This window comes from Schistosoma haematobium, chromosome 1, assembly GCF_000699445.3.
Source record: "Schistosoma haematobium chromosome 1, whole genome shotgun sequence".
Classification (NCBI taxonomy): domain Eukaryota; kingdom Metazoa; phylum Platyhelminthes; class Trematoda; order Strigeidida; family Schistosomatidae; genus Schistosoma; species Schistosoma haematobium.
This window is the reverse complement of record NC_067196.1, coordinates 849,004-859,664: the sequence shown is the minus strand read 5'-3', so window position 1 is coordinate 859,664 and position 10,661 is coordinate 849,004. Positions and strand designations below refer to the sequence as shown.

The window sequence follows — 10,661 nt, the reverse complement described above, 5'->3', positions numbered from 1 at the left end:
ATTACTAACAATATTACTGTTGTCCTTATTGTGGATTCCAACAAGTAGATTGTATTCTCCTGACATCCATTTCGTCAACATTATTTGTTGGATTATAACATTGTTTACAGCTTAACACCTCAAACCAAATCACTTCATCATCTTATGAATATGATTACTTGTTTACAAATCGGAAACAGTGTCCAATGAAATATTCTTCATTTCTTCCCAATTTCATACAACGAGTTTTGGTCAATTCAGTTTGCTCTGAGGTAAGTTCACATGGAACGGTTTGAATTTTACAATTTGAAGCCTGTACAACTGTATGTTTGTTCGTCACTCATTATATTTGTTATCGTTCTTTTGCTTGATGGTTCGCTGAACCTCTTACGATCTGCTTGAATTGACGTACCTTATACAACATTGAAAGTTTGTCACAAACAAAACAACTTGCTAGGAAAATCTGTTTTTATGATACTAAACGATATAAATTTGAGTTTCACGAGGAGTATCGGTTTCCTGAATATTTCCTGCACAATAGTGAAGATGAAAGTTGACGTCAGCAAATGAATTTCACTTAATGTAGTCTTGTTGGCTTACTCGACTTCTCTACTACATGTCACTTTGTTTCGTCCTATTTCCTCCACTTTATTCCTCTCTTTACCTGTCTGGATCATTGAGTGTGTGAAATACACGAGTTCAAAATAAATTTTTGTATTTGGCTTATTTCATTCATTCATTTCTTAAAAACGAATTAAGTTGATAAATTTACACGAAGATTGCTGGCATGCATATTTTGACGACAATCGGCATACGATCTAACTGGAGTCAGATATAGGGTCATTAGTAAAGATGTGAATATGCCTATTATCTAATGATCAGTCAACGTCTACTAAATAACTATAATCTCATACCTCCTTTGTGTCTGTATTCTGCAGAATGTCATGTTCTATAAGACTCTCATCATACCCATATTAGATGAGAAGTGCTGTAATAATATGCACATGACTTATAAACTGTTGTAGGTTCAACTGTGGAATAGATTGAATTCTCGTGGTCAGATGGGTCTATGCATCTCATCTGCTCACATCAGGGTTATGACGAACATGTATTGTGACAAGCAAATGAGCTCCACGCATTTGATTCTGACGGTGTTTCTTCGACAACTCTTCTAGTGTCTGCAGATATAGATGGTCCAACAAATAGTGTTACGTTTATTTCTCATGATCAATTTAGTTGGTGGTTTTCATTGATATTTATTACTTAGTTTAAAGCCAAAAATGATTTCATTATAGTTTTAATGATTGATTGCATAAAAAGAAAGAAAAAACAACACAGTAAATTAACAATAGTTGAAGGATATTTGGCGTTTAGAGAAAACCGACGATTGGCAAGAACTGTGCATCATTTCGTTTACAGAGATATCTGCCGCATATCTGTTGGTAACATTCAGTTCTCTGTGATTTTGTATGAATTCACCGTGAGGGCTTGCCTGTGATGATCACAAATAGTGGAATTTGAAACACTGACTATCGACACGTGGAAAACACTGATAAGTACTCTCGCAGTCCTGAATGGAGATTAATAAAAACAAGTATATATAACAAAATGGAATAACGGCATGGATATTTGGGCCACAATTTCATAATAACCTATGAACAATCAGTGGCACTTGGAAAAAGTCATGCCATCCATGTTTCAGGTTGGAGTTTCAACATATTTTCATACGCATTGGTATACATCTGAAGTATTGGTTATTGCCTTGAAACCACATCAAAGTTCAAGGTAATAAGTACAAAATGTACAGTAGGTGAGTAAATTTGAAGTACATCACTTTAAAGAATTTTTAGTGAATGTGCAATTGAACACTCGTGTTCCACATCTCACACAAGGGAGTTGAATGATAAAATTCAAAATAGAACTGACACGATAAGACAAGTGTAATATAAAGGGTGAACAGCATTGAAGAGCGTCTATTATAGTGTAGGCCTGTCGGAGTTTACGGAGATGGTTCACCAACAAGTTAAGATAGTTGCATTAAATCAAGTTTGAAACCACAACCGTCAACAAAGTCGTCGAAACCTAATAGACAAAATGAACATTAACTCAGACTATCGACATAAGTTATCTCAAACGGATAACGGAGGACAGATGTAGGTCTTTGATCAAACGATATTGATTGCTGACCATAAGAACAGAAATCATTTTGACAAACAGATGCACCTGAAATTTCAGTGACTGAGCTCTTCAATCTCTCCTGAAATCTGACTGGATATCAACCTAAACCTAATATTAAGTAGGTGTGTTTCAACAGATCATAAACAGTGGCGATCATTGTCAAAAATGATGAAAGTTTATCAATGATAATCCGTAGATAAATATTCTTAAATGAACAACGTCGCTTGCTTCAAAACAATGACGTCGAATAAAAAAACATCATCAGCGCCAACTGTGATGTATATGTGCACATTAAAACTGAAAATCATTGTGCAACGCTGAATTCTTATCCTTCCACAGCATTTGACACACACAGCAGTCAATTCTTTAACCAAAACATTAGAGTCTTGTGTGGAGCTGATTATGACAACCCTAGTTTAGGCCTATCTATAGACCAAGCTTTTAATAAAATTATTGACCTTATACCGTCCGTGACAACAACAATATCATGGAACGAAACATAATGAGTCTTGACAACATCAAGTTAACAACAGATTGTCGTCTAACTTTTACTGAACGTTAAGTAATCAAGTAACGAAGAATAAAAGTGCCTAATTTTATACTGATAAGCTATTATGGTTGCTCAGTTTAAAACAATGACTGTAGTTAATTCAAAATGATATTGTTCAGTAGTGAGATTTTATTGGAAATAAGCATTCACAACGGACTCATTGTTGATTGCAATTATCATAAAATCACGTTTACACAATACTACCGATTCGAAAACAAAATGTTGTCAAACTCTCGCAAAACACGTCAGTTGTAGATGCCGCAGTTAAATGTAGTTTGACGACGCCTTAACCAGTGACACCTTCTATGAATCGTAACCACCAAGTTAAATCAAAAGCCAGAAGCGAGCATGTTCGAAAATATGTTTGATAGGCTATCAATGTATCGAAGATCGTCTGATCTAATCTGGCTAGCGATTGCAGGGGTTGTTGAGCAAGGCGTTTCCACTCGTGATCTGGTGCGGATGCATGACCTACCGCCTTCAGCTAGGTGAGTGTATTAAAACTAATATGGTCAGCATCGAATGTCGAAAGCTTACACAGCTATTTATTTTGATGATTTTCTTAACTCTACACAGTTTCTATTCAATGAAGACAATTACGCAAATAGTAAAAATCATGTTCTATATTTTGTCAATAAGATTACACACGTTATTACGCAAACAACCATAAGAATGTACATAATTCCGAACTATTTAAGTGAATAACAATATGGAAAGTGTTCTAAAGAAGTACGAAATGAACACAGTTTGGAATAAAAAAATAAGTTAAAAGACGTTTCTGAGAATCATTCTTCACTTCTGTTTCTTTTATGTAGCCATCTCCACATTATGAAAACAACACATACAACAAATAAAAAGATGATCAAAGGAATCACAATATACAAGTACCGAGATGATTTCTTCTCTAGATTCTCTTCAGTAGTCATGTTCTGAAGAAAAATAAAAAAATAGTATTTATTACTAAATATCAAATATTTACCGAGTGTTGATCAGTTTCTTCTGTAGTTTGTGTACTCAAACCATTCAAATCTGGGTTTTGCTTAATATCAAACGTGAAATATTGCTCAATCAATTCAGTAATCATTATGCACATTTGTCATCACTGATAATAGAATAATATTCAACAAATAGTTACTCAATTTGCATTCGTACAATCATTTAGAACATCAACTACCGATTTGACAGTCTGTATGCTAGAGTACACACCATTCAGAAATTAATAGACGACTCAATTGTGTGATGAATTTGTGTTCTGTATGTTGCATCTAATCACAATCCGAACAAAAATCAATAAACTCAAAATTGATTGTTTTAAATTAAAACAATGTGACCAGTTTACATATTACTCAACAGAGAGTCAAAAATCCTTGTTCTGAACTTCAACAATGGAGTCTACTTCCACTAATTATCAAAACAAGACACACAAGTTCCAACAGGTTACACTTCTTCAATCAAACTGGTTTCATCGGTATTTTGCAACAATCCACATAGATATGTGGTTTCTAAAATAACCACAAAATCAATAAGCTGAAATATCATTTTTGTTTTCAGTATAAGTTACAATGGATGCTTCGATCCATTGTTTACTCATTCCATAGAAAGAAAGCATGACACTCATATGGGATCAGTTGACGTCAACGTATACAAAACTTTAATTTAGTCATTGAGGGTAGTGTACAAGTTATTTTTCACTCGTAAAGAAATGATGTTCCTTCGTGTGAATGGATGTACGCGAAATGTGTAATTTTTCAATAGTGGAAACGACTTGTGGAGATTAAGAATTACTAACCTTAGCACGGCAGTTATTAACTTTCATGTTATGAGCATCCTGGTCAGTATCATCAATGCATATGTTCGCTTCATCACACCAAAAACAAGTTATATCCAATGTTGTTGCTCGTTGGCATGCTTTAGGCGAAGTGTATTTTGGACAATAGTCTGTGAAAAGAATGAGATGATTTAATTTGAAGTTGCCAAATAAATGGTAAGTGAATTACAAAACATGTAACAATAACCCAATGATATAATGGTGATTTCGGCGTTAAGTGACAATTTCACTCACTGGAAAATTGTCACTACGATGCATAATGCGAAATTCATTGCACTATCAACTTCAATCATGTTTTGCAACATCATGTTTGAATTGAATGAAACTATGTCGAATTTCAAGTATGAACGATGGATATCAATAACTGTTTACATTCAGACGTGTACGAACGATGCTGTCAGTGGACTCAGCAAGGCACGTTACATTGAATTTTTCATTGTTGTACAGTTTCTTTAGATGATATCACTTTTATGAATGAACCGAGTTCAAGAAATTCAGTTGTTTTCAGACTTAATATCGAGTTTTAATTATGTCAATTCAGTTCAAACGACAAAGGAAGTCTGACATTGTTTTTAGAATGATCAATGATGATTTTCTTGAAGAGATTTCAGTCGACCTACTGTGATGGATGATATCAAAGCATGTAACTGCATTCTGTTATTTGTGCTGTCAGTTAATCTATGAAAGTAGTTGGATCGGTAAAGATTCATTGATGATGACTGGAATATCTTATTCGCAGAATATTGACGACGATCTAATTATTATATCATGGAATGATTCTCTCACTACTTAAAATATTATTTTAGTCGACTAAAACATGGTGAACTAAAATCTGCTTATACTGACTTAATGTACATGTTTATGAGAAGGTACACATTTTCATAATGTGGAAATAATTCTCAAACTGGCTATGATAAATTGTAATTTGGAGACGTGACTTATCCATACCCTCAATTGGTCGTATATGTATGACCAAGCAAAGATTTCGGAAAATAGGCAATCGTCTCAAGATTATTCCCATTGACGTGAAGTGCTTTCGCAAATTCAATACATCAGCAAGATTTCATTTCACATGTATCAAAGGAAAATACGGACACTTCCTCGTCAACGCGTAATCAACCAACAGACGCTTAATTTTATTCAAAACTAACATCATCTCATATATCGTTTTGTTGCTTTGTGGTCAAGTCAATTTCATCGAAGTGAAGACTTGAATATTGGTTCAAATTGAATTTTCAATCCTTTTCATCATTCAACAAACGAATCGATGTGTAGTTATTATTGATATATGAAATGTCACTTAGGATAGATACCTCGATATCATGTGGTAGTAGGATAAAATTATACATGGAATGTTCAAATCGTTGAAATAAAAGTGATGTTTTCAAGTGTGAAGATAGTGATGGCTGATTAAATAAGTTATAACATACTTCTGACAGCTTCATATTCCAACAATGTTCCACTGTTGATCCATGTTTCAGGAGTAATTATTTCAGATACTGTTTCATCTTGTGTGATATATTGAACAAGAAAAGACACATAAAATTAAGAATTCGTTTATAAATACAACAGGTTATTTGCACCATTTAAGTCGTGGTCTAAACAAGGAACTGGGAAATGTCTCAAATAAGATAAGTTGCTGATTATCTAGCATGACCAAAAGTTACTAATATACATCAAAATCGATGAAAGTCCATTCAGTCCCATTCGTTTAATTCTGTTTCATACAAAGCACACTTCATTTTGAGTGAAGACTGAGGACTAAAAGTGTGACTTGTGTACTGTAAGTTAAAAAATAAATGAGTGTAAATCTCATTTCTTTAATCTCATCATTCATATGTCCTCGTCCGAATGCGTCAATCGGTAACCATAAGATTGAGCCACATCAAAATAGTCATCCGCACTTTTAGGATAAATACATTCATACACCTAGGTTGCTTTACTCAAGATATCTAGTTAAGTGCGTATAAGCATATGTAGACAGTGAAATCTATTATCGATGAAATTTATCACAGAAAGCTGAATTGACACCATAACGATCTCCTTTTGAACCATTTCTGTGGCATCATCAAGTATGAGAGTTGTTGAATTCAATGCACATAAACTTTAATTTCAGTTCATTTTATAATAGTATACCTATGGTCGAAAGCATTAGTGACAAATGTCAAACACTTCCACAATTAGCTTACACTAATATTCACAATCAGTTGTGATACTGAAATTTTCCTACAACGAGTGTGAACATCTATCTAACGTTGAATGTTCAACATTCAATGACATTTGAACAGTGCTTTTACGGGACGCATATCAATTTCATTTTGCACAATTATCCACAACACTTCAACGACATTTATATCAGTTGTTTTTACAAGCAAATCAAGTCTTTAACGTAAACTGTAAGAAAATTGAACTGGATCACTGTGATAGAATAAAGGAATGTTCTGTATTGACGTGCTGATAACCAGTGTAAAAACAGAAAGTAATGCAACACAAAAAGATGACTGACAATGTGAGTAGCCAGATATCAATGTGCTGATAACATTCGTTGAAATGTTTCTTACTTCCTCCACATCCAAATATACCGGCGATTTTCGGTTTCCATTCAACTTCTTTAATTTCCGTTGGAATCTGAAAGAAAGTGTTGATAGTTTGAGTCAAGTTCTCTCAACGAACAACCTCCTACATGAAAATGAAGTGATTCACTTCTAATTATTCACTGTTTTAAACAAGTGCTTGAATAAGATGTGTCATCAAAGGTTGAATAATAGTGTCAAATATTCTGATTGTACATTCCAGAATGTTGATACATTCCTTTCGTGTTCAATGTAACTAGATATATTTGACAGTATTCATAAACATGAAATAGTTGAGTATTCTGAAGTACGTGAAACAAAACTGCATTTGCATTCAATTGTGCGACTTACGTTATCATAATACAACATTATCTTCCCATTTGGATGTATTAGGCAAGTTACCTTGGCTGTAAACTCTACAATTAGAAAACCATCGATATTTAGAACTTGGGCAAAAACAATGACCAATTTGTCGGTAGATGTAACATTGTATAAATCAGCTCATAAAGTGACCATGTTTCAGTGAATATTTACTGTGTTATGTCAAATATTTTCCTCAGTTAACTTCATGTTACATAATTCTAAGTGCACGTCATGTGAATGATAGAAACATACATCCTTCTAGACGAATGTCGAACGCCTAAAGCTGTACAACTATTGTATTATTACTGAAACAATCAATCGGTAATTGTTCCATTAAAATCCGATGGTCAATGAAGTATTCACATGTATGCGATATACGTTCTTGAATGCCTGCTGAAACAATCGAGACTGTGTACACATGACATAAGATTTGGAGTGTTTGCTTACAAAATGGACTTGGGGATTGAATTGTTTACATGGTCACGTGATATTTCAATCGATCAACTGAATACGACCATAGTGTTTATTTGTTGTAGATAAGAAACGAACAGCCCTAGATAGATGGGATATTTTTAAAATTTCAATGGATAATATTTAGGAATGACTGTGAGATTAATGGATGTGTAGATGAGTGTGTTGTGTACAGAACAGACTTTGTGGCAAACATAAAACACAATTTATTTATTTTGAAACTGAATGTGATCATCAAATTCAATTCAAGCCTGTAAACGTAAATGAATCACAAATGAAATAGGATTGTGGCCTGATTTATCCACTATAGTGATATGTATTTTACTCATCAAACCTAGTCGTTTCCAAATCACATCAACTATTCTTCAAATCTTATTCAACGTCATCAAGCGACCAGTGGATTTCACAAATGATTCTACCCTCATTTCTCTGAAAAGTGACAAATTCCTACATCTTCAGTTTCTGAGACAAATTGAATCTGACAACCTATGAATAATCATATGGAATGAAGACGTAGGTGTTTAGATTCCACATGTGTTGACTTACGTTTACCATCAACGTCTTTATTAATAAACCATCTGACAGCAAGTAATTCCTCTGAAATAATGAAAATAAAAATGGATGTTTAAATATCTGCATAACGAATATATATCACATTCAATAAATGAACGTATTAACACGGACTACATTTGCATGTAAGTTATGATCTTCATTCTGAGATTTATTGAATCGATGCAGTCAAATACTCAAGCATCTCTCATGTGGAAAGTTCAAGAAATATTATCAGCTTCATCCGTATGATAAATGTCTCAATCCATTCAACTAAGAAGAATAGTTTACTTCCGTAACATCTGTTCTAAGAGCTTTAGACTGTGGTACAGACCGTTAATGTCTAACTGACAATACCAATATAATAACATTTTCTGAGATTCGGTTAATAATCAATTCTGATAACTGATTAAAAACGGATGTTTGCAATATGGGTGTTCTAGGTTGTTCTGGTTTGATAGCAGAATATTATTATTCTATGATTGTTCATCTGTCACATGAAGTGCCTATATTCAAATTCGGTAATACTACGAATGTCATTGCAAAGATCGAATCCAAAACTCGATGGTAAACAAACAGCGACTCGAAGACATTAGACTTGTATGAATGAAGTAATTGCTAGAAAAGTATTGGAAGACATGAAGTATGATTTGATAGTTCATGGATATCAATAATTCAAAATGACGTCTCTCACAACATCGCTTATTGTTGCACATGTGATAATTCCGGTTCATTTAGTCTATGAAGATGTATCGTGTCGATGCCGATATCTGCTATCTTGTAGTTTTGATAGACTGAAGAGTTGGTAATTGGCACTCAAACAATAACATCACTTGTTTTATCATTTCTACCCTTCCAATGTGTTTGTATTTTGAGATGAATCTCTGTTTTGTGTAATTTTTTCACATGATAGTAATCAAAAGGTGTTGTGAAACACACATGTTCTGGTGCCAAAATCACACAAACAAAACAATCATCGTGTGTTGATAAGCTCTTGTGTAATAATCAAGTAAAATAGAGAATAATGTATGTAAAATAAATTGTGGGAATATGTAACAAAACAAAATATAACTGAATAATACAAGAACTCACTCTCATCCGAAATCTCAAATTCAGGATATGTATTGTCTGAACGAAACGGACTAATATATCCTAACCTGTCTTGTCCGTGCATACTTATTCCACCTGTATTTATTTATTGAAAACAGGAAACATGATTGATCATTTTACATCGAATGAACTAAACTAAATAATTAAATGAACTGGATGAACTGCATCTGGATTACTATAAGGCGTAACACTATCGACACAAGTTGAACAAGAAAGGATATCGGAAGAAATTTTGCATGTCCCAAGGAGAATAAAACTAATTTAATAAAGAAATGAAATCAACTTGGATTCATGGACAGAAATGTTATCAAGAAAATAAAGTTATAATTTGAGGTGAAAGAAAATTACTGACTTACCAGAAAGGGAACAATAGAAAGTTGTGAGCTGACTACTGTAATATTTAAACGACATTTTCGGTTTAACTAACTAAAAAGACGTAAACACAGGCACAAGTACCTTCATCACAAAATGTAATCAGCTTACCGTACCATCATTGCGTCTACTGAAACTTCCATTCACAGCTGGCTGAGACTGGTTAATACTGATGCTCTGTAAATGCATATAGTGCTGAGACTGAGTATGTGTATAACGATCAAACGGATTACTTACATATCGATATGACCGGTTTTCAAAAATTACTTTTTCCAAAGTCATCCATTCACGTTCTTTACAATGATCCTGGCATTTGCAGAATTCGTAAAGCCAGACGACGATCAGAAGAAATGAAATCGAGAGAGAAGATAACATGTTGTGTCTAAAATGGTTCAGATGAAATAAACAACGTTATCTCATTGTATAGATTTTCAATTTGAGTTCGTATGTTCAGTCAACACACCTCATCTTCTTGTTCAAAGTAGTAGGTCATATTTTAATAAAACGTGTCATGTTTATATAGATGTTTGAAGTGTAAGGTTGTTTACTACTGATTCGATGATTCAAACTGACCATTAAGATGAACATACGTGGTAAAATCGTATGTTCATTGTTAACCAATCATAGACGTAGATGAGCTCATCTTTATTCAATATTTTTCTGGCTGTTGATAACATGAGCTGTAATT

The 10,661-nt window shown here is 33.6% G+C and overlaps 1 protein-coding gene across 1 annotated transcript; it reads right to left on the bottom strand.

Moving 5' to 3' along the window:
* Positions 1 to 456: 456 nt before the first annotated feature.
* MS3_00010002 (uncharacterized protein) lies at positions 457 to 10,012 on the bottom strand (the record flags this gene model as incomplete). The annotated part of the gene is made up of 6 exons (XM_051218335.1): positions 457 to 509; positions 7,097 to 7,163; positions 7,460 to 7,524; positions 8,489 to 8,539; positions 9,584 to 9,676; positions 9,958 to 10,012. 6 exons carry the CDS (start codon positions 10,010 to 10,012, stop codon positions 457 to 459), a joined length of 384 nt encoding a protein of 127 aa, XP_051072868.1.
* Positions 10,013 to 10,661: the final 649 nt, after the last annotated feature.